The following is a 25,934-nucleotide window of genomic DNA, read 5'->3' as shown; positions in this document are numbered from 1 at the left end:
GTTTCCTCTCATCCAAATGTTGAATAGACATGCAGACAAATTAATTAATGCAGGGAATGGGATAAGCCTAATAGCCTACAGTCGTGGCCAAAAGTTGAAAATTACACAAATATTAATTTTCACAAACTCTGATGCCTCAGTTTGTATGATGGCAATTTGCATATACTCCAGAATGTTATGAAGAGTGATCAGATGAATTGCAAATAAATTGCAAAGTCCCTCTTTGCCATGCAAATGAACTGAATCCCCCCAAAACATTTCCACTGCATTTCAGCCCTGCCACAAAAGGACCAGCTGACATGTCAGTCATTCTCTCGTTAACACAGGTGTGAGTGTTGACGAGGACAAGGCTGGAGATCACTCTGTCATGCTGATTAAGGAAACACGTGCCATCATCATTGCTTTGCACAAAAAGGGCTTCACAGGCAAGGATACTGCTGCCAGTAAGATTGCACCTAAATCAACCATTTATCGGATCATCAAGAACTTCAAGGAGAGCGGTTCAATTGTTGTGAAGAAGGCTTCAGGGCATCCAAGAAAGTTCAGCAAGCGCCAGGACCATCTCCTAAAGTTGATTCAGCTGCGGGATCGGGGCACCACCAGTACAGAGCTTGCTCAGGAATGGCAGCAGGCAGGTGTGAGTGCATCTGCACGCACAGTGAGGCAAAGACTTTTGGAGGATAGCCTGATGTCAAGAAGGGCAGCAAAGAAGCCACTTCTCTCCAGGAAAAACATCAGGGACTGACATTCTGCAAAGGTACAGGGATTGGACAGCTGAGGACTGGGGTAATGTAATTTTCTCTGATAAGTCCCCTTTCCGATTGTTTGGGGCATCCGGAAAAAGCTTGTCCGGAGAAGACAAGGTGAGCGCTACCATCAGTCTTGTGTCATGCCAACAGTAAAGCATCCTGAGACCATTCATGTGTGGGGTTGCTTCTCAGCCAAGGGAGTGGGCTCACTCACAATTTTGAACACAGCCAAAGAACACAGCCATGAATAAAGAATGGTACCAACACATCCTCCGAGAGCAACTTCTCCCAACCATCCAGGAACAGTTTTGTGACGAACAATGCCTTTTCCAGCATGATGGAGCACCTTGCCATAAGGCAAAAGTGATAACTAAGTGGCTCGGCGAACAAAACATTGATATTTGGGGTCCATGGCCAGGAAACTCCCCAGACCTTAATCCCATTGAGAACTTGTGGTCAATCCTCAAGAGGCGGGTGGACAAACAAAAACCCATAAATTCTGACAAACTCCAAGCATTGATTATGCAAGAATGGTCTGCCATCAGTCAGGATGTGGCCCAGAAGTTAATTGACAACATGGCTAGATTGCAGAGGTCTTGAAAAAGGTCAACTTTTAGCCACGACTGTACTACTCTGGAGTCATAAAAACAATTGATATTAGAGGTCGACCGATTAATCGGAGGAGCCTGCCTGTTACACGAATGCAGTAAGCCAAGGTAAGTTGCTAGCTAGCATTAAACTTATCTTATAAAAAACAAATCAATCAATGACTGTCGTTGTACTTAAACATAAACCAATGCCTTTCTTAAAACCAATACACAAGTATATATTTTTAAACACTGCATATTTAGCTAAAATAAATCCAGGTTAGCAGGCAATATTAACCAGGTGAAATTGTCTCACTTCTCTTGCGTTCATTGCACGCAGAGTCAGGGTATATGCAACAGTTTGGGCCGCCTGGCTCTTTGCGAACTAATTAGCCAGAATTTTACGTAATTATGACATAACATTGAAGGTTGTGCAATGTAACAGGAATATTTAGACTTAGGGATGCCACCCGTTAGATAAAATAAGGGAACGGAATAAACGTTTTGTTTTCGAGGTGAAAAGTTTCCGGATTTGACCTAAGGCTCGTATTTCTGTGTGTTTATTATAGTTAAGTCTATGATTTGATATAGCAAAAAGGCCGATTACTGATTGTTATGAAAACGAATTAAATCGCCCATGCTGATTAAAAATCGGTCGACCTCTAATCTATATGCCCTCGAATAGCAAATGGATGCTGCGCTTTCTCGCAGGTCTGTTTTTAAAAAAAATAATGCCTGGCAGGCTCCTTTGGTTTTATAGAAGACCATGTGCTTAATTTGAACAGCTGACAAATGAATATAAAAACACTTATTTCACTCCAGGCATTAACCACTGTTTGAGGAGCATGCTTTCGCTGCGCAACAGGTGATATTCCGGGCAAACTCTAAATACCATGGGCTCTCCAACCTTGTTCCTGCAGCTACCCAGTGCTTAATTTGGGAAACCAAGTGAAATCCGTTCGGGAACATCAATAGTAATCTTCTTTTTTTTTCTCGCAATGAAACCTATTTCACTAAACTGTCGACAGCCCCTCTGCACGCTCGAGAGAGGAATAAAAGAGAGCGAGGAGGAGATGGAAACAGATGGTGGTGAGATGTTCTGTATAGCTAAAGTTAATGTCACCCAATTAATTATGAAAATATTTAACATCCCTATTACTAGGCCATTCAAAATCGCTCTGCATAATCAATGAACCAAATGCATCGCCTAGGGCTATAAGTTCTCTCCCAGACTCGTGGATAGACATTTTGGAGCATAGCATAAGTCCATCCAGTATGCATAATAATACAGTACACACAAAGGTGATAACTAAAAACTATTTGGATTATAGGTTAGATCAAGTATGTACCAAAGACATCTTAAATCAGTTTTGGTTGATGTTTTGCTGCCATGCTTAATAAGTGAAAGACTATGTATTGTATAGCAGCATTCATTTTAATTCATTTTTTTTTTGGGGGGGGGGGGGGGGGTTGGGCTTATAAGCGTATGCATAAGCTCAAATATGTATATGGATTTCAAAGAAATCTCCACAACAACCATGTTTTACACTCAGTTTCAACCTACTGTTGAACTTCTCTCTTCAAATTGATCATGACAGTGAGGTGAGTTTTAAAAGCATGATACTGTTTTGATGATAAGTGTTTGATGTGATTTTCGATTTCATTTGCATTGATGTTAGAGTGGTTAGAGAGACAATAGAACCCTGAGTACCAGGCCATTAGGACCTGATGGAGGGACAATAGAACCCTGAGTACCAGGCCATTAGGACCTGATGGTAGTTAGCGAGTTGGGTACTACCAGCGCATGTCCAGACTACATAACAGGAGATTACCGTGACTCAACGGTCATGTGGAATTTTGCTGCAGTCATGACTGCCGGTGTGTCGGTAATACAGTCACTGCAACAGCCCTATCCGGGACTGCAATTACAGCATAGCTAGGCCACCCCGTCACCCAAAATAACAAAGAGTTCAGTCTAAACCTGCAATCTCATTGCCCAGCGTAGCTCAAGGCAGTGTCACTAAATCCTTTGCCCCCCCCCTCCCAAGTTCTTAACCTTTTTGGGATGGGGGCAGCATTTTCACTTTTGGATGAATAGCATGCCCAGAGTGAACTGCCTCCTACTCTGTCCCAGATGCTAATATATGCATATTATTATTAGTATTGGATAGAAAACACTGAAGTTTCTAAAACTGTTGATGTCTGAATGATGTCTGTGAGTATAACAGAACTCATATGGCAGGCGAAAACCTGAGACAAATCCAACCAGGAAGTGGGACATCTGAGGTTTATAGTTTTTCAAAGCTTGGCCTACCGAATACACATTGAGATATGGATAAAGTTGCACTTCCTACAGCTTCCACTAGATGTCAACCGTCTTTAGAAACTTGAAGGAGGATTCTACTATAAAGGAGGGGCTCATGAGACCTCTGAGTCAGTGGTCTGGCAGAGTGCCTTGGTCTCATGACGCGCACTCCCGACAGAGTTACCTCTTGTTCCAGTACTTTTCTTCAGACAAAGGAATTATCCGGTTGGAATATTATTGATGTTTTATGTTAAACACATCCTAAAGATTGATTCCATACATTGTTTGACATGTTTCTAAAGGACTGTAACATAACTTTTCGAGTTTGTCTGGACAAAGTGCCTGTGCCTCTTGAAGATGGATTACTGGGCTGAACACGCTAACAACAAGTGGCTATTTGGACATAAATTATGGACTTTATGGAACAAAGCAGTAATTTATTGTCGAACTGGGATTCCTGGGAGTGCCTTCTGATGATGATCAAAGGTAAGTGAATATTTAATGTGAAATTTCTCATTTCTGTTGACTCCAAAATGGCAGATATTCCTCTGGCTGTTTTGGGTTCTGAGCTCCGTTCTCAGATTATGCTTTTTCCGTCAAGTAAAAAAATAAATAATCTGACACAGAGGTTGCATTAAGGAGAAGTCTATCTTTAATTCTGTGAATAACAGTTGTATTGTTATCAATGTTTATTATGAGTATTTCTGCAAAATCTCCAGATATTTTGGAATCAAAACATTACTGCATGTAACGCGCCAATGTACACTGAGATTTTTGGATATAAATATGCACATTATCGAACAAAACATACATGTATGTATTGTGTAACATTATGTCCTATGAGTGTCATCTGATGAAAATTAACAAAGGTTAGTGATTCATTTTATCTATATTTCTGCTTTTTGTGACTCCTATCTTTGGCTGGAAAAATGGCTGTGTGTTTTTTGGACTTGGCTATGATCTAACATAATCATATGTTGTGCTTTCGCTGTAAAGCATTTTTTAAATCGGACACAATGGGTAGATTAACAAGATTTGCTGTATTGGACTTGTTAATGTGTGAAAGTTACATATTTCAAAAAAATATAAAAATACGCCTTTTCAGCGGAATGTTGTCGAGTGGTTCCGCTATCGGAATGCCTGCGCTAGAAAGGTTAAGTGTTCTCACAAATAAAATAAAACAGTGATTTCAGGCATCATTAAATCAGGTTTCATGAGATCTGATGGCAAACTGCAGCGGGGTCAGACCCGGTCTTCTGACATTCTTTGGACGGGTTGTTAACGGAGTCAGATTCCGGGGTACGATGTTCCACATCTCCCTCCAAGCATGGTGCACCAAGCCTCAGCTATGTCTCGTCAATTTCCCCTGCCCTGCCACAGCAGCTCTTTTTCCTTGTTTTATAACTGGTTTTCCACCTCTCTCGGCTTAAGGGTCAAACTGCCGTCTTCCCCCCTCCCCTCAGTTGATCCATTGGGTATTATAGCACTGACCTACTTTATCAGGAGGGAAATATTCCATCCCTGAAACGATTCGTCTCAAATGAACAGCGTACCACTGGAAAAATTACACCCACAGAGCCCTCTCAGCTTGCACGTTCTCCAGCTCTTTCTCTGATCGCGCCGCTCTCCTCCCTCAGAGCCCACTGCGAGTACTGGTAGCTGGTGAGGCGAACCAATGCTCAATCTGGAAGTTTGGCCTAATTGTTATGGAGGCCTTTCTCTTTTCTCTTTTAAAAATGCATGAGGATGACAACCAAAAAAGGCTATCCAGAATTAACTAGATAGGGCAGATGATATGGGCTTGTCAATTCACTACAACTGTGGTTTGAATTATAGCTGTGGGCTGTGAAATTAGTGAAAGGGGGTAGAGGGTTTTAACGACAACAGTGTGGGAACACATTGGCTTTTGAGAAATGTTTTATCCATAACAAAAAATAACATTTAAATCACGAACCAACTGAGGGGTCCCGAAAACTGACATCACCTAACCTGACCATGGCACAGAGGCAATTGGCTGCTTTTAATAGCAAAGATAGTCAATTAAAAGTTTGTGACAGTTCACTGTAGGAATGCAGGAAGGGAGTACATCATGAGACTAACTTCCTAACATGATAGATGACAACAACAAAAAATGTGCCTGTATGCAACTCCATTATCTGACCATAAAAAATAAAAATAGTCTTAAATGTTTGAACCAAGTTCACAGGTAACTTATTAGATACTTTGTAGTCATGTTGGGCGAGTTGGAACCGGTTTATTTTCTGAATCAAACGCGCCAAATAAAATGTACATTTTGGGGATATAAAGAAGGAATTTATCGAACAAAAGGACCATTTGTGATTTTTCTGGGACATTTGAGTGCCAACAGAAGATCTTCAAAAGGTAAGGCATGAATTATATTATAATTTCTGACTGGTTGAAATATGATTTTCATGTGTTGGTATGCGGGGCACTGTCCTCAGATAATCAGATAATGGTCTGCTTTTGCCGTAAAGCCTTTTTGAAATCTGACACTGCGGCTGGATTAACAAAAAGATAAACTTTATTTTGATGTATTACACATGCATGTTTTGTCAATTTTTTTTTTTTTTTTTGTATTTCTGTTTTCGAATTTGGCGCGCTGCAATTTCACTGGATGTTGTCAAATCAATCCCGTTACCAGGATTCGAGCGGGAAGGGATCACTAAGAAGTTAAAGCAGACTGTACAAATCCATGGAGGATGATGTGGGTTTATGCACTGCTGCGTACCATATGGGGAGTTTATTTGGGTTTCGGAGCTTACCATCACTTTCAATTTTAAAAAGTTTCAATTGCGTCTCTCAGACATAAACATGCATTTACATTCCATGTGTGACATCTTGACTCCATCGTATGTTTACCACAAGCAGACTGTTTCCTGCATTTCACTAGAGGAACCTCCACATGTGGTACCTTTATGTTGAAGCACTGAAGTTCTACAGAAGTGACATCAGCCCATCAGTCAAAAACACCAACACTGCTTCAGATCATCCTATGGCCTAGATGGACAGTTCAACACTCCTTGTCTAGGCAAATGGTATACCTAACACTAAATCGCCAATATTCCAGTTAACTCACTGTCATCACCACATAAACACAGATGAGACTATAGGAACACACCACCCCTCTGCAATTTAAACAAATAGTTTGGTAATGAATCAAAGGACAAACAACATTTATGAACTTTCTCCTCATTACTAAAACTAAAAAATTTAACACAGTGATTTGAGCTTCGCGTTTTGAGCCAAGAGGTCAAAGGCCAACAAAACACTAGAGATGCTTGAATCTGAGCCAAGCCCATTTCCCCTCCTACAACCTACACCACAGTCTAGGGACATTTAAAATGAATCTGTGCTGTTTTCAGTAGGAAGCAATACCGTTCTGAAACAGGAAGAGGAAGCAAATTAACAGTCAATCAGGATTCTGTCTGAGCAGTCTCTTGGAAATACTCTGAACATGAGTCAGAAGTGTCAGATCCATGTCCTGTTGAGCCGGGTTCAAAAGCAATAGACTCAAGAGAGTAAGTTGATCATCACCGGTGGCATCTCACACAATATTTTTTTACCCCAGTGAGGTGCCTGAAGGTCTTCCCACTAATTTTGTCTCCAGCAGAGAAGATTAATCGCAACAATAATCAGACACAGGTTATAGTTATCACATCCCCTATACATTATTTACCACTTCTCACAGATCTTAATGGAAGGCCCCCATTTTACCAGAGTACCTAGATTGTCCAGCAGGCTAATGACAATTATCGCCTACGCTGCGAAGTCATTCATTGTCAATGGAGCAGTCCGCAACGCTGCGTTGGGGATGCCACACTAGACTTTGGTGTGTTCTGTGTACTGCATGCATTCAATATTTTCAACTCATGCGTTGCTTTACCGTGCGGTGGTACAAGCAGAAGTTCATAAACAGTCAAGCTAACTACAAAGCTAACCACTTTGCTGTATAGCTTATCCCCCAAAAAATGAACAGCACCTAGCTCCCACTTTCCAGCTAATTATTTCCCATTCAACTGACCAGGTAATCCAATCGTATTGGCAATGTGTCTCCCTGCAGCATTTTTAGCATGGTGTAAACCATTCTGCAGGCTTGCGAAGCACATGTGCGTCATGTATGGAAAATGCAGACTAAACATCTGGCAAAAACAACATTCGGCAAACTCATGCGCATCTGGTGGACATACGGCGTAAGGCCCGTATAGGTTAAAAAATAAAGTGTTCCAGTACTCTGTCCCCCTCTACTTGGAACGAGCTACAAAAAAAGGACTTAAAGTACAGGAAATCGTCTCCTTACAATTATTTTTGTTCGATTTTACCTTATGGTGAAAAATGATTTAGGGGGTTGTCAATCTTTTGACCCCTACCTTAGTAACTGAAAGGTTGCTGGTTTGAATACTTGAGCAGACAAGGTGAAACATCTGTAGATGTGCTCGAGCAAGACACTTAACCCTAATATGGTCCAGGTGAGCTGTACTACAGCATACCCTGTAAAACAACCCATTTCACTTGACAATACATACAGGTGTTGAACCACTCCTCCATAAACTAATATGCCTGTTCAATGTGTGTAAACCGAGGTTTTAAAACTGGAGTGCTTTGTGTTTTAGGTTGTAAATGTTTGAAACTTTGTGTGCAACTATTTTGGCCAGGTCTCTCTTGCTAAATAGATTATACTAATCTTCCCAGCAGCTTGTTGTGAGATGTGGCAACACTCTTTCACAGTTGCCTAGTGCCTACGTTTCAAGTCATTAGAACCCCCAGAACTAGAGTACTAGGCTGTAAAAGGCTTTAGAGACGATCAATACCCTCTGATCTACTACAAACAGCCTGGGGGGGACAAAATGTGCATAAGTTGGAAGCTATGTATAACTGTTTGCATGAGAAGTTTCCCTATAGATGGGTTTGTTTTGTGAGAGCTGAAGGCAGACGATGTAGTGCAAGAGAAGAAGCTGCTATGTGAAAGATAAAGCACTTATCTAATGCTGCATTTGCAGGACAGAATGAAAATGATTAAGCAGGCTAGTTAGCCATTAAGCACGTTGATAAAAAACATTGCTGAAAGGTCCATTAATTTCTCTGAGCGTAGACCATTAAAACAGCAGCTTTAGTGGCCTTTAGCAAAGAGTATTCATTACTTTTTAATCTATAGCCTATGGATTCAGAGCTTTGTCAGCATTATGTTTAATTGCATTCTCATTGCACTTAATTGCATCTACACAAGGGCAGGGCATGAACCTACCCTGGAAGAAATTATTTGTCCGTCAAGCACAGTGAAAGCTGTTATGAATTAGTCGTCATGTCCTCTGGTAGCATGATGTGCTACCAGCAGAGCAACAATCAAAGCTCTGCAGAGCAGAAGTATGTGTGTGTGTGTGTGTGTGTGTGTGTGTGACAATCCTTCCAAATGTGTTAGTATAAGCCGCCAACATATGCAATGCACTCAATTACCCCCACCCAAGTGAACGGACATGGGTAGAATGAGTAGGCTGTGTGGCACATATTGGGGACCAGAAGTCAGTGACAGCCTGGGGGAGTTGGGATGAGAAGGAACACAACTTGATTTCTGCCTGGTTGGACTAAGTCTAGCTGACAGAGTTAGCCTCTCGCCATCCACAGGAAAGAGACGGAAACAGGAAAGGAAAGTGCGTGACAAGGTGACCTGCGAGAAGCGATGTCATGTCCAAAAAAGGGAAATGTTTGGTAAACACACAGATGTGACTGGACAAATCTTTAACATATTTAATGTTAGTATTCTACCTTTCATCCTGGTTCAATGACCAGTTATGCAATGCAGGTAAGTGTGTCAATAAAGTTCAGCTTATGAAATGTACAGTAATGAAAAGCAATTTGAACACTGTGGTTGGGGATTTAGTGAAAGGCAGGTTATTGTGTATGTTGTTCAAAAAATGGCAGGTGTGGTTTCTTGCTGACTCCATGTAGGCCTAGAACAAACCCCCTTCTTCAGAAAAGCTTTCAACAAGGTCTTAGTCTCAGAAAAGCGTGTGCTTTATCCTCAGGGAAGTGTGTGTGTAATGCAGGTGTAATGGCTGTTCTGCTCCAAGCTGCTGCCTTCAGAGGTTCAGCCGAATGTTTTCCACAATTCATCATCATTAAGCTGCCCCCGATGACTGACTTAACGGTTACAGGAGTTATGCCTTTGCATAGTCCTCCAAAACAGATGACCTTCTCTCTGAGCACTGGGCAGAACTAATAAAGATACATAAAGAGGATGTATCCTATGTAATACTGTAATAAAAAAAATGGTAAAACAGTCCAACATTCTTTCCTGGGGGAATTCTGACCTGCTGTATTCTTTGAAGGAGGCAGTTACACTAATTTGCTACTAATGCTTTGCCTGGGGTGTTCAATTAGGTATAGCCAATCTGCAAACAGTCTCTGAAAAGGAGAAGTTCACAGTTTTAGCTTTGAACAAAGAGCTATATCACAGAAATGCAGAAAAAGTTAATAATAATAATAATAATAACAATAATTGAAAGGCTATATCAAATGAAAGTCGAATCCCATTCCATACCCCACTGAGTTACCATGCCATCCCATCATAGCTACATGACTGCTACCTGCTCAGTCACAGGCAGGCCATGCAAATGAGAGAGTATGATGACTCACCACAGGGTTACATAGCTGCAACAGCTGCTCTACGGGATCATATTCATAATGACAGAGCACTTCAGCATGATGAGAAAACAAATGAGCATGCCCTGGCATTAATGTGGATGTGGGGGTGGAGAGTAGAGTTTTGATCAGCAGCTCCACTGGTGGTGTGATCATGTAGACGTTATTTGCGTTGGTTTCTAATGCCCTGCAATGATGGGGACTGAAGAATTATCTAGACCCACGTGTTATGTGAGCTCACACTGTAATGGAAGTTGTGAAGGTGGTATAAGCAGATAAGGCCCTTATTTGTGGATGGCACCTTAAAACCACATTTGTAGTGGCACTGCCTGACATTGAAAAAGTCTCGTCAAGAGGGAGCTATGATGAAGAGCATTTAGTTGTCCTTAACTCTCCTTTCCTCAAGGCAATGTTTCTGTTCCACTCTCCTCTATCAGGAGACTCAAAGAACTTTGTGCTGATGGCAAAATCTCTTTCTCGTTGCCTCCCCTACTTAATAGCAAAGCTTACTCACTATTCAAAAACTGCTGAGCTTTTAGTCAATCCTAATCGCATGCTTTAAAGAGGTTTATGAAGGCCAGTCAACGAGGTAGGCTCTGAGGCACACCCTCTGCGAATGTTCCCCCCTCCCCTATGTGGATTCACTCCTCAGACACAGCCAGGCCAGCAGAGAGCTGCAGCCGCTAGGAGCCAGGATGCAGAGATGGATTAGACTATGGAAAGGAGAGCTTGGGGGTGTGTGAATGGACAACAAGATCCTGCGTTCCAACACCCACGCTGCACACCCTCACCATAACACACTTGGTTAAACATCTCCCTTACATTTATACTGAACAAAAATATAAAAAACGCAACATGCAACAATTACAATGATTTTACTGAGTTACAGTTCATAGAAGGAAATCTCAAGACGATCCCACAGCTGAAGAAGCCTGATGTGGAGGTCCTGGTTGCAATCTTGCAACCTTACAGTTAACTAGTCCAACGCAATAACAACCTGCCTCTGGCAAAAGGAGAAATGCTCAACAGGGATGTAAACAAATTTGTGCACAAAATTAGAGAAATAAGCTTTTTGTGATTATGGAACATTTCTGGGATCTTTTATTTCAGCTCATGAAACATGGAACCGACACTTTACATGTTGTGTTTATATTTTAGTTCAGTATAATTTTTATTGTCAATAAGTGATAAGCAGTAATGGGCAATCACTAGGGCTGGACAGTATAAGGCGGCAGATAGCCTAGTGGTTAGAGCGTTGGACTAGTAACCGAAAGGTTGCAAGATCAAATCCCCGAGCTGACAAGGTAAAAATCTGTCGTTCTGCCCCTTAACTGTTCCTAGGCCATCATTGAAAATAAGAATTTGTTCTTAACTGACTTGCCTAGTTAAATAAAATACTGTATTTTAGCTATATACACCGGTATTGATGCATGGACCGGTTTAGGTTTTTACTCTATAAACAGGGGTCTCTCTCTCCCCCTCTTCATTTGTACTTACTCAACCACGAGACACTTGCGTTTAGTCTGCATGGACAATACAGCACATGTTGATGATGCAGTTTTCACTTTGCTTCTTAATATAAATCCACTAGTGTTCTATAATTACACTATTAGTTTGTTTCTCTTACATCTGAAAACGGAGTCTTTTCTTAACAAGTTGGGGCTAAAGCATGTTAGCAACTAATGCTAATCACTAGTTAGCTAATACAGTTACTGAGTCAGAGCAAACATAACTAGCTAGAGCCTAATACCAGTGATTGTGTAGACCTAAATCAGCATGATGTTTGTGCAACAGTATCGTCTAAATCAAAGAGGAATATGCAAAGCATGAATATGTTAGCTACATGTAGTAGCTAAGATAAGAGCTGATAAGTGTTGTCCCTAGGAAACACACTTATCAACACTTTAGTTCCTACCCTGTCACAATAACTCCTCCCTGGCATTTTCATTCGTTGTCAAACACTGTATTCAAAGTGCACACTATTATATTCTAAATATACAATTAGAATAATAATTATATTCCCTTGACTCCAACAGTTGACCCAAGTGTTTTACTAAAATCGCATTTGGTTAAAAATATGGCACCGTGGAAATAATCTCAAATGAGTGCACGAAATACAGAAATTATTCATGCTGAAAATTATTTTTGGTTTAAGTTTAGTTGAACAATATAAAACAGTCAATGTAGAAAGACCCATTTAAAATCACAAAAATAGACAAAACATGAAACAATTTCAAAAGATTTTACTGAGTTACAGTACATATAAGGAAAGCAGTCAATTGAAATAAATTCATAAGGCCCTAAATCTATGGATTTCATATGACTGTGCAGGGGTGCAGCCATGGGTGGGCATAGGCCCACCCACTTGGCAGTCAGGTTCACCCAATCAAAATGTGTTTTTCCCACAAAAGGGCTTTAGTACAGACAGAAATAAATCCTCAGACGATCCCGCAGGTGAAGAAGCCAGATGTGGAGGTCCTGGGTTGGCGTGTTACACGTGGTCTGCGGTTGGGAGGCCGGTTGGACAGGGATGTAAAGAAATTTGTGCACACAATTTTATTGGTGCATATGGAACATTTTAGAATTTTTATTTCATCTCATGAAATATGGGACCCACACTTAACATGTTGCGTTTATATTTTTGATCAGTGTATGTGTTGCCACCCTAGGGTTACGACTACTCAAAGTCAATTTAGAACTGTTATTATTGAAAAACATAAAATACTGTCAGAAGTTTTACTGTGATATGATATTTTGGCCATATCCCCCCAGCCCTAGCAGTCACTACAATCATAGGCCTTTAATTAATTATTTTATTCTGTGTTACAGCATTCAACCAAAATAATTGAAAACAATTTTTTTATCAATTGAACATACCTCAAAAAGCACTAATCGCGCCACTACCACCCACTAACCCTAAATGAGTCAACGTACAAACATCCCCATTAAATTAAACATTCATCCCTACACACAGGGACTTGCACGCCAAATGTGGTAGATCATATGTTAGACCAAGATGTCGATTTTATTCTGGAGAACAATGTGGAAAACAAACAAAGGGGGAACTGCATCACTGTGTCTTGCACGATTCACAGAGAGAAACAAAGCATCCTTTCTAATAGCAACCATACCTGTCTGAGCAGCATAAACTACGCATATACTACGCAATGTTCCTGGTGTTCTCCAGTCACTGAATATCGCCTGCCGTCTCTGCTGATTTGCTACACCTCCAGACACAATCTGCCTCGAAACTTGCAGCACCTTTTTCTTTTGTCCACATTTCTTAGCTCCAAAGACGACTTAACAAAGCAAGCTTCAAGCCACCATCCATCAACACAGGCACACAACTCCAACTCATTTGTGCAGTGCTACGGCCTTGCTGCCGTTTAATAACTAAGCCGAAATTTCAGTGTAGAATAGACAAATATCATAGGTCTTAGGTCTTTTTCTGAGTTCAGACCATCTCCTTGCACAACAGAAAATGCTAGGCCTATAGTAGTTTAAAGAACATGAACTATAGTTGCTCAAAAGTACTACTGAAAACCTTTTTCTAGATAAAAACTATAACAAAACAAGAGGAAAAGGTTGACATGTACAAGTTGCAACAACAGGACACATGGGTGTCTGGGAGAGAGCAACAACAGAATAATAAACAGCTCAGTCTGGCATTCACTAAGAGGGTTCACCATATATACACACACACATAGCTGAGCATCTCTCTGAGATGGGGACATTAAAGAGGGATGAGGAAGATATCTGCTTTTCCTGCTGCCCTGTATCTGTCTCGCTCCCAGGCTTTACTGCTTCATAAGTACATCTCTGATTTCTCTCCCCAGCTCTCCACATGAGACCAAGTGAAAGAAAGTCTGGAGAAAGCAGAGGCACAATGGCAGATCTCACCAGGACCTCTCATCAGAGTTCAAGGACATTGACTGACAGTCAAGTCCCTGCTGTTGGGCAAGAAGAGGAATTCCTGGTTATTACACTTCTGTCCAGCTCTGATCATTAAAGAAGTCCTGTGAGGGACAACACACCATCTTGATACAGTGTTTATGAAGGAGACGTTGACAGCCAGGCAGGCATCAATAGGGATTAGGCTAGACGTTTACCATGATGCCTTGGGCTCAGCTGAGACTGGCAGATGGTAAAAGGTAGGAAATGCAGTGCAAATCTAGAAATGCTTTAGAGGACAGCAGTTGAGGACTGGACTGACTAGGACCCTGTCTGATAGATAGCTGGTTCCTCTCAGCTGAACAGAGGACAGTCAGGAGGACTCCGATGGCCTGAGGAGCTGGAGACAACAGTACGGAACTCTCTGTATATGAGCTCTGTTATCCTCCAGAGTTCCTGTGAACTGAAACCTGCAGCCATAACAAAACAGAGGCAGCAGGCGACACAGAGAGGGGGATGTGGTTCCACTGGGAACACAGGCAGGCAGGAAAGGAAAAATTGAGGGGTGTCGATCACCAAGAAGCAGCTGGTATCCTCCAGGTGTGTGGATGGTGGTCCTTGTGTGGGGACCAGGCTCTGCCGCTTGCATCTACAGTATACTGAACAAAAATATAAACGCAAAATGTAAAGTGTTGGTCCCATGTTTCATGAGCTGAAATAAAAGATCCCAGAAATGTTCCATATGCACAAAAAGCTTATTTCTCTCAAATGTTGTGCACAAATTTGTTTACATCCCTCTTGGTCAGCATTTTTCCTTCGCGAAGATAATCCATCCACCTCACAGGTGTAACATATCAAGGAGATGTTGAAGCAGCATGATCATTACACAGGTACACCTTGTGCTGGGGGCAATAAAAGCCACTCAAATGTGCAGTTGTGTCACAACATTATGCCACAGATGTCTCAAGTTGAAGGAGCGTGCAAGTGGCATAGTGACTTCAGGAATGTCCACCAGAGCTGTTGCCAGAGAATGGAATGTTAATTTCTCTACCATAATCCGCCACTGTTGTTTCAAAGAATTTAGCAGAACGTCCAACCAGCCTCCCAACCGCAGACCACATGTATGGCGTGGTGTGGGCGAGCGGTTTGCTGATGTCAATATTGTGAACAGAGGACCTCCCGGGTGGCGCAGAGACTCAGGGTTCACGCCCAGGCTCTGTCGCAGCCGGCCGCGACCGGGTGGTCCGTGGGGCGACGCACAACTGGCCTAGCGTCGTCCGGGTTAGGGAGGGTTTGGCCGGTAGGGATATCCTTGTCTCATCGCGCACTAGCGACTCCTGTGGCGAGCCGGGCGCAGTGCACGCTAGCCAGGTCGCCAGGTGCACGGTGTTTCCTCCGACACATTGGTGCGGCTGGCTTCCGGGTTGGATGCGCGCTGTGTTAAGAAACAGTGCGACTTGGTTGTGTTTCGGAGGACGCATGGCTTTCGACCTTCGTCTCTCCCGAGCCCGTACGGGAGTTGTAGCGATGAGACAAGATAGTAACTACTAACAATTGGATACAACAAAATTGCGGAGAAAAGGGGGTAAATTAAAAAATATATATATTGTGAACAAAGTTCAAAAGCAAATTGATAAAAAAACAAAAAAAGAGATACCTTATTTACATTAGTATTCAGACACATTGCTATGAGACTCAATTGAGCTCAGGTGCATCCTGTTCACATTAATCATCCTTGAGATGTTTCTACAACTTGGAGTCCACCTGTGGTAAAAATCAATTGATTGGACATAATTTGGAAAGACACACACCTGTCTATGTAAGGTCCCACAGTTGACAGTGCATATCAGAGCAAAAACCAAGCCATGAGGTTGAAGGAATTATCCGTAGAGCTGCAGGATTGAAGGTCCCCAATAACACAGTGGCCTCCATCTTAAATGGAAGAAGTTTGGAACCGTCCAAGACTCTTCCTAGAGCTGGTCGCCCAGCTAAACTGAGCTATCAGGGGAGAAAAGCCTTGGTCAGGGAGGTGACCAAGAACCTGATGGTCACTCTGACAGAGTTCCAGAGTTCATCTGTGGAGATGGGAGCAACTTCCAGAAGGACAACCATCTCTGGTTGCACTCCACCAATCAGGCCTTCATGGTAGAGAGGCCAGACGGAAGCCACTCCACAGTAAAAGGCATATGACAGCCCAGTTGGAGTTTGCCAAAAGGCAGCTGAAAGACTCTCAGACCATGAGAAACAAGATTATTGGGTCTGAAGAAACCATGATTGAACGCTTTGGCCTGAATGCCAAGCGTCACATCTGTCGGAAACCTGGCACCATCCCTACGGTGAAGCATGATGGTGGCAGCATCATGCTGTGGGGATGTTTTTCAGCAGCAGAGACAGACACTAGTCAGGATTGAGGGAAAGGTGAACAGGGCAAAGAACAGAGAGATCCTTGATGAAAACCTGCTCCAGAGCACACAGGACCTCAGACTGGGGCGAAGGTTCACCTTCCAACAGGACAACGGCCCTAAGCAACACAGCCAAGACAACGCAGGAGTGGCTTCGGGACAATTCTCTGGATGTCTTTGAGTGGGCCAGCCAGAGCCCGGACTTGAACCCAATCAAACATCTCTGGAGAGAACTGAAAATAGCTGTGCAGCACCACTCCCCATCCAACCTGACAAAGCTTGAGATTATCTGCAGAAAAGAATGGGAGAAACGCCCCAAATACAGGTGTGCCATGCCTTATACCCAAGAAGACTCTAGGCTGTAATAGCTGAAAGGTTCTTCAACAAAGTACTGAGTAAAGGGTCTGAATACTTATGTAAATATGAAATGTGCAAACATTCCTAAAAACCTGTTTTTGCTTTGTCATTATGGGGCATTATGTATAGTAGATTGATGAGGACAAAAAATATATATATATTTAATCCATTTAAAATAAGGCTGTAATGTAACAAAATGTGGAAAAGGTCAAAGGGTCTGAACACTTTACGAATGCACTGTACAGAATACACCCAGGGCTTGATCATACATACGGAACACAGTGAGAAAAGCTACCGGTCTAATTGAACAAATAACATCCATGGTAGGAGTTAGAAACAGACTTATCTTCCTTAGCACCAAAGGAGGTTGGGTGGCACCTTAATTGTGGTGGACGGGCTCATATTAATGACTGGAACGGAAGACATGAATGGTATTGAACTCATCAAACATGGTTTCAATGTGTCTGATACCATTCCAGTCACTCCATTCCAGCCATTACTATGAGCCGTCCTCCCCTCAGCAGCCTCTTGTGCTAAGCACTGTCTGGCTCCTGGACCACAATGAGTGATTAGTCAGGACAAGCAGGGAAAAGAGTGACTGACTGGTCCAGTGCTGTGGAGACATCCCTCATGCTAATAGCACTCAGTGTCTAAATATATGCTCTCCCCGTTGTACTCCATGGGACCTGGAAGTCACTGAGGGCCAATTTACAACCTCCTGAAAATGGATGAGCGGGACACAGGTTGTTGTGCTGCTGAGATCAACCAGGCAGCAGGCACGCTTATTAAACCAAGGACAGACAGTGGGAGAGGAGAAGTGGTGTCTGTGGGTATAACAGCCTGCTGCTCAGGTTTTACAGGCTCCACATTTCACCACATTAAATATAGTAATAAACAACATGTCACAAAGAGCTCGTCTGAGAACTGGAGACATTTTAGAAGAAGAGGGTAAACCAGTCTAGGCATGGGGAAATCTAGAACAAGAGAGGAAGCAATGAAGAAAGAGCGAGAGGGAGAGAGAGAAAAAAAAGAGAGCAAATGGTCGAGACAGAAAGATGCACGCCTACATCAGAAACCTCAGTTGTTAAGCATCTAGTAATAAACAACATGTCACAAAGAGCTCGTATGAGAACTGGAGACATTTTAGAAGAGGGTAAACCAGTCTAGGCATGGGGAAATCTAGAACAAGAGAGGAAGCAATGAAGAAAGAGCTGGTAAGTGTGATCAGTAACAATGAGAGAGAGGTTGTCTATAGCAAATATTTTAACTAAACTAAAATGTATTTATTTATTTGGAAGGATGACCTCCTCAGGTTTATTCAATCTACATGAATGGACATGCATCGTATGATAGATTCATTCAAACACAGATCCTGTGATGACAGAAACTAGAACAGCCACACCTTTTCAAAGGAAACCAGACAGGTGTTACCATGATGAGTAACTCAGTAGACAAAGGACATCAAGTGGGCTGTCCCTGTCAGTAAGAATGATGCATGAGAGTTAAGACAAGTCTTCTATGCTATCTACACCATATTGATTGCTGAGACTTCCAGAAAAAGGTCTGAGACTAAACATTAAAGCTGAGCTAACAGAATTACAAGGCTTTATACAACTCTGCCAACTCATAGACAAGATGCTGCTCAATGTGACAGCTCAAGGTGAAAGAGCACCTTGAGAAAGAGTGAGAGGGAGCCTGTCTCATCCGCATACTGGCTTATCAACAGTGACAGGTTGGGCCATAAACCCTGGCTCTTTGTTAGCTACAGCCCCAATGCCCTGTTCATAGGCAATGTGGGCCAAAGGATGGCAAAATCATAGGGAACAACCTTTAGCTACTTACTCAAAAGTGAAGAAGAGTCCGCTTGTGATGAGAATGAGGACGAGGGTGAGGTAGAAGACCCCTGTCTGTCTGGCCATCATGATCCTCCCATTGCAGTAAAATTTATTCCGCCCCGGGAAGGCTTGCCACTTCCTCTTCTTGGGGGTCCTCTTCTTGTATGGAGTTTCCATTGGGGTTGAGCTGCGAGTGCTGATCTGGCTGTATTCGCACTCTCGCATAGGCTCAGCCACCCCGAGTTGCAGCATCAATGGTCACTCAGTGAGATCCCCTCCACAGTTGAAGCAGTCCAGGGCCAGGAGCACCGCTGAAATGAAAGCAACAGAACTGTGATGTTAATCTACTGGAAAAATAGTTGTCTGATTATAGCCTGGTCCCAGATCTGTGTGTGGAGTATACAGTCAACTACTATGTTGTCATGCCAGACGGACAATTAATAGTTGTTGGCAAAACAATATAAACAGATCTGGGATCAGTCTGATTATAGGATCACATTCAATGTTTTGCAGATTATGTTGAAAGGAGCTAGTATAGGGTTTAGCTTGCTACCATTTTAGAGTTCATGTTTTATCAGCTAGCTATGGTTTTATTCGTTTGTGGGCTATAGTTTCCAGCATGACATCCAGACCTATCCATCTTACTAGGCTACATAACTAACTAGCTTAGTAACGTTAGTTAGCTACCAGTGACAGCTTCTCACATGCTTGAAACTTTTCACTAGCTAGCAACTAGCACGCTTGCAACTAATGGTTTAATCAAATATACTTAGCTAATAAGTCTTGGCCCTAGCTAGCTAACTGAACTAGCTAACTACCTACCTACCATGACCAAATAAACAAACGTTAACTATCTTACGCTAGTTAGGTAATATTATCTGAATCACCCAGCAACATGACTTTACTATTGACTAGATATAGACAGCTAACGTCAGCTAGCTAGCAAAAAGAAAAATGCAGCCAAGTAACTAGATCTAGTTAGCTAGGCTAACGTTAACTCGTGGGCAAACTTCTGAGTGTTCTGTCGTTTCCTGTGAGCCAACACCCGTTTTCATTCACCAAGCATTACGGGCACATCCCGGACCGCATACCATCACAGAAACCCTCCAGTTTTGACAGCCCTCTGGACAGCTCACCAAAGAAAGTCGAGACTGCTGGTACGCCACTTTTTTCTGGTCTCCTTATCCGTGTTTGTTGCAAACTGCAGTCGAAAACAATATCATAATTTCTCTCGGAATTACAATAATTACAAAAGGCTTACGACTGATTTGAAAATATCAAACACTTCAATCATGGAAAAATCAGAGGATAGTCTGGGTAGGTCCCCCACGCCACACCATTTCAAACTCAACCACAGTGGAAAGACGCGCGAGTGATTCTCAGACAAGTTTGCGTGTGATACAAAAATCAGAACGCGCTTGCAGGTCCAATTTCCATCTACAGTTGCTACATTTGGGGATATTCACATAATTATTTCACGTACTCGTTCGCTTGCGTAGTGAAAAGATGCACCATTCCCAGCAAGGCTGCTGAAACATCGGGATATCCCACTGTGTTTGTTCGGAAAGCATTCACACTGTTATCTCCATCACGTTGCACTGCTCATCGCAACTAACAAACAACAACATACCGAGCACACATCCCGCCCTCCTCGAAACACATTCTTCTTCGTGTGAATTTCTGGCAAACCAGACACTGTGTTGAGTATTGCTGCCTTTCAGAGGTCGGAGTGCATATTGCACATTTATCACAAAAAAAGGAAAGGGGATCATTATAAATTGCTCAACCATCTAACCCTGCAACGGTCTGTCCCCAAAACCCATCCCACTACTTTGGCCCTAAACGATCTTACACCAGGCCATCAGCCTTGGAGGATGGAACCCCTTCTCTCAAAACTCCCTGTAGATCTTCTGCACTAAAATCACTCAGACCCAAATATTTCTCTGCTGCTGTAACTACCACGCCTATCTTCTGTGATGTCCACTCCATCCATGCAGTTCAGTTAATCACCATGGCTATAATAAAGCACTGCTCTGTTTTCTTGACATAGCTATCAATAAAACAAGTCCTACAGGCTCTAGTTGTGTTGCACCGGGACAACTGCCAGTCACATGGTCAAGTGCCACAAAGAGGGACATACTGTACCAGTCAAAAGTTTGGACACACCTACTCATTATTTTTTTTACTATTTTCTACATTGTAGAATAATAGTGAAGACATCAACTATGAAATAACACACATGGAATCTTGTAGTAACCAAAAAGTGTTAAACAAATCAAAGTATATTTTATATTCTTCAAAGTAGCCACCCTTTGACTTGATGACGGCTTTGCACACTCTTGGCATTCTCTCAACCAGCATCATGATGAATGCTTTTTCAACAGTCTTGAAGGAGTTCCCATATATGCAGAGCACTTTTTGGCAGTTTTTCCTTCACTCTGCGGTCCAACTCATCCCAAACCATCTCAATTGGGTTGAGGTCAGGTGATTGTGGAGGCCAGGTCATCAGATGCAGCACTCCATCACTCTCCTTTTTGATCAAATAACCCTTACACAGCCTGGAGATGTGTTTTGGGTCATTGTCCTGTTGAAAAACAAATGATAGTCCCACTAAGCACAAACCAGATGGGATGGCGTATCGCTGCAGAATGCTGTGGTAGCCATGCTGGTTAAGTGTGTCTTGGATTCTAAATAAATCCCAGACAGGGGTAAAAAAATATATATATTGTATCAATTTTAGAATAAGGCTGTAACGTATCAAAAGGTGGAAAAGGGGAAGGGATCAGAATACTTTCCGAATGCACTGTATGGGTTGGATAGATCCACTTTTTCCAAAAAAGCATGGATCCACTTTTCCATATCTCGTAGGATTCTCAGGGTAAACATTAGAAATCTCTACCGCCAAACCTGTCGCCACAGGTAGACCTTCATCCTGGTCAGGTTCATTTTCAAAGGACTCATTACTGCCGACTGACTCCATCTCATGATCCTCAGACCAATGGGATCCAACATCCTCAAGATGCTCAAGCGATAAAGTGGATTTCATTTTACTTGTCTTTTATTCAGGGAAAGAAGGTTTGTACTTAGCACCATGGTTTTTAATTTTTCACATCTTCACACTTCTCTCCTGCTGTGACACATCCCCTCTCCGCTTCATCTTGGTCAGTGGATAGCAAATGCATGAATTGGTGGATAGCTGTGCAACAGGAATTATGGGGAATGTAATAGCCCATTGATCTCATTGATTGCACATCTGGAAAGAAAATAAACACAAATGTCCAATGCCTGAATAATACAAAAAAGAACATTCATATATTATCTACAGCTTCACTAATAGAACAAATATAATCAATTTATCATGAAAATGATGCCCTTTTAGATCCTGAATTCTAGTCTACCATGTTTACATCAACAGGGGAGTCATTGTCAAGTGTGCTCCCTCTTCGGCCTCTAGATCACCAGGCTGCTTGTTATGGCGCACACCTGTCACCATCGTTATGCGCATCAGTTCATAATGACACTCACCTGGACACCATCATCTCCTTGATTGCCTGCCCTATATATGTCACTCCCTTTGGTTCCTTCCCCCAGGCCTCATTGTTTCTGTTTCATGTCTGTGTGTTGGTTGTGTTTCTTGGTTTGTACTATGAGTCATGCATGTGTTCATTAAATTATTCACTCACTTCCTGAACTTGCTTCCTGACTCCCAGTGCACATGTTACTGTCATATGTGTACCCATAAGGTAATCCAAACCAGCTGTCATACAGACATGCCCTCTAATGCCAGCCTCGTCATGTGATGCTGCAAGTTCCTGAGGTCCTGCTTTGGTCATGGTCATTTTCTGGGTTCTTCACTCCCCCATACCACCTACACACCACAGAAATCCTTAACATCTCCTAGTCTGAACAATGCCTCTGGCTTCCAGCTTGATTCACTCGATCACTCCCACAGCCCTCCTACACATCTCCAAGTCTGAACAATGCCTCTGCCTTCCAGCTTGATTCACTCAATCACTCCCACTGTCCTACAAACATGTCCTTGTTCAGTCAATGCTCCTCTTTCACAGGCAGGCTTAGAGAACTCTGTCTGAGTCATTGGGCATACATATGTATTATCAACAGGTCTCTCAGCGGTGAGAAATAGACTCAGAGAGAGGACACAACGTTGTTTTCCTGTACTGTATGAGACGCTGAGTAGGCTTAGATCACTACTTTGCACTATTGAGTAGAAATGAGAATGGAGAAGGAGCTCAATATGCTCATTAGTCTCTCAGAGTAGTGGTAGACATAGCCTATACATCATTCTTCATCACATCTCCACAGGTTTTTTCATATCCAATACATTGGAAATACAATTTTATGTTCATAGTAAAATGTGGATATAGTGCCTTCAGAAAGTATTCATACCTCTTGACTTATTTCACATTTTGTTGTGTTACAGCCTGAATTCAAAATTGATTCAATTGTTTTTTTCTCATCTGTTTCTCATAATAACAAAGTGAAAGCATGTTTTTAGAAATGTTAGCTAATTTATTATCTACAATGTTGTTGATCCATCCTCAGTTCTCTCCTATCACAGCCATTACATTTTGTAACTGTTTCACTATTGGCCTCAAAGAGAAATCCCTGAGCGGTTTCCTTCCTCTCCAGCAACTGAGTTAGGAAGAACACCTGTATCTTTGTAGTGACTGGGTGTATTGATACACCATCCAAAGTGTAATTAATAACTTCACCATGCTCAAAGGAATATTCAATGTCTGTTTTTTTTTAATCTACCAATAGGTGCCCTTCTTTGCGAGGCATTGGAAAACCTCCCTGGTCTTTGTGGTTGAATCTGTGTTTGAAATTCACTGCTCAACTGATAATTGTATGTGTGGGGTACAGCGATGAAGTAGTCATTCAAAAATCACGTTAAACACTATTATTGCAACTTATTATGTGAGTTGTTAAGCACATTTTTATTCCTGAACTCATTTAGGCTTGCCATAATAAAGAGGTTGAATACTTATTGACTCCAGAAACATTTCATTTCAGCATTTCCACCTTGACATTATGGGGTATTGTGTGTGTAGGCCAGTGACACAACATCTAAATATAATCTATTTAAAATGCAGGCGGTAACACAACAAAATGTGGGAAATGTCTAGGGATGTGAATACTTTCTGAAGGTGGTTGTAACATTTACTGTACATGTAGATTGATCCGCAGTCTCAGGATGTATTGCCATGAAACACATTTCCAATCAAACAGCATTTGGATGTTATAATCCAAAACACTTTCATACTAGTGGATTACATCATATGAAACGTATATACAGTATAATGAGGCTGACATAGTGGATAAAGCTGTTGTATTCATTCTCAAAAATCTGTGACAAGTCATGGACGTTTTCAATGCTTTTCACTGACCCTTAATCCACAGGGTCAGAATTTAAATCCTGGACTGGTAGCATGTTTGACCAAAGTGCTGACATATGATTAGGCTTTATTTGCCTAAGAAAATGACTGGATATGATATCCCTTTCCTCCAATTTAAGAACCACATGGGGTTGATTCAGAATCTATCTGGGCCTTTGTCCAGGGATATATTCTAATACATAATGGAAGGATGGTCAGTGCTGTGACCAAGTCCATTCAGTATCAGAGTTGTCAAATATAATCAATACCCACTGGGCACACATTGGTTAAATCAACATTACATTGAATTACATTGAACCAATGTGGATTAGATGTTGAATTGACGTCTGTGCCCATTGGCTAGTCTTTGCATGAGGATGTGATGATAGAATTACCATTTACATGAAATGGGGTGAACACACACATTTGTTCAACTAAATACACCAGCGTTTTCCAAATTCGGTCCTTGGAACCCCACGTTTTGGTTTTTGCCCTAACGCTACACAGCTAATTCAAATTATCAAAGCTTGATGACTAGTTGATCATTTGAATCAGCTGTGTAGTGCTAGGGCAAAAAACAAAATGTGCACCCCTTGGGGTCCGAAGACCGAGTTCGGGAAAACCTGAAATATACAAAGAATCCCCATTTTTACAGACTGATTTCCCCCAAAAGATATTCAAAAACTACACACATGCAAACACTCTCTCACACACGCTCACACACGCTCTGGCACAACTTCCAGCCTTGCTGTCAGAGCTATGACTCAGCCACTCAGAAGCAGCGCTGTGTGGGAGGCCTACTCCTGTGGTGGTGGTGGGCCCTGAGTGAAAATCAGCCACCAACGCTAAAATCCAATACATTTACAGTACAACTACCCACGTTCTGACACAATCTGTGCCATGTTCTACATTCTGAACTAAGGTATCTTAAGTGGTGCTCTGAATCATAGTATTTCATTCGAACATGACAATCTGCTTACAAACAACCAACACAGACTGCCAAAGTACAGGTACAATAGTTTGAGAATTGTAAGGAAAGACGTTTTAGGTATACGAAGTACCTCACAGGCACTATTATAGAAAAATATATACTGTGGGTTCTTATCTGCTTCCCCAGTTTTGCACAAGAAGCCTTATAATCGTCCCTTTAAAATCAAACCTGAAATGAGATGATGACATCTAATGAGACCCTCCATGTCAGTAACTGGAATGGTGTTCTTAAGGCAGTTCCAAATAAGATCAAAAATAAGTGCTTTATTTGAGCAATAAATAACCACAGAGGGTAAGCTTGAAAAACAGTTTTTTCTCTGTCCGATTGAAGCTCTATCAGACTGATCAACTCCAAAGTACAGACAGTTTTTCTTACCTGACCCCCACACTTATCAGTGATGTTGTGGACAAGGAATGATTGAGGTGAAGTCAAGTGTCTTTTCCTCATTCACTCTAGGTAGAGGGGGCATGCTGCACATACAGAGAACGTGGCCTAAATCACATAGAGCAGTCAGCACCATGTCATTTCATCCAATTTCATCATGCTTGTGATTGTGGTTGGTGAGTGTTCAGGTCAGGAAAATGCAACCTGGTCTCAGTGCATTTCGCATTATACTGTATGTAAATCAGAGACACTCCATTTAGTATGATATGTTACATTTCGTATAGTATGCATTAATTAGTGGATGTCCATCACCCCTAGGCTAGGGGTTTAAGAGTTAGGCTAAAGGGGTTAAGGCTAGGGTTAGGGTTAGCTAACATGCT

At 42.0% G+C, this 25,934-nt stretch overlaps 1 protein-coding gene across 6 annotated transcripts in view; it reads right to left on the bottom strand.

Moving 5' to 3' along the window:
- The window catches only part of LOC139375322 (palmitoyltransferase ZDHHC14-like), a 90,382-nt gene extending 69,936 nt beyond the window's left edge, over nucleotides 1-20,446 (bottom strand). Inside the window, exons 1-3 of one of the 6 annotated variants that reach the window (XM_071116994.1) lie at nucleotides 20,267-20,377; nucleotides 19,875-19,984; nucleotides 18,791-19,094 (exon numbers count right to left, since the gene is read on the bottom strand). In XM_071116994.1, coding sequence (XP_070973095.1) covers nucleotides 18,791-19,035 — 245 coding nt within the window. In that variant the 5' untranslated portion in view covers nucleotides 19,036-19,094; nucleotides 19,875-19,984; nucleotides 20,267-20,377. Of the gene's footprint in view, nucleotides 1-18,790; nucleotides 19,095-19,874 lie in introns of all 6 variants that reach the window. The other 5 variants (XM_071116993.1, XM_071116996.1, XM_071116995.1 and 2 more) reach the window with 5 other exon arrangements.
- Between the last annotated feature and the right edge of the window lie 5,488 nt (nucleotides 20,447-25,934).

Source organism: Oncorhynchus clarkii, chromosome 19 (assembly GCF_045791955.1).
Source record: "Oncorhynchus clarkii lewisi isolate Uvic-CL-2024 chromosome 19, UVic_Ocla_1.0, whole genome shotgun sequence".
NCBI classification, from domain to species: domain Eukaryota; kingdom Metazoa; phylum Chordata; class Actinopteri; order Salmoniformes; family Salmonidae; genus Oncorhynchus; species Oncorhynchus clarkii.
This window is presented reverse-complemented; position numbering and strand designations above follow the sequence as displayed.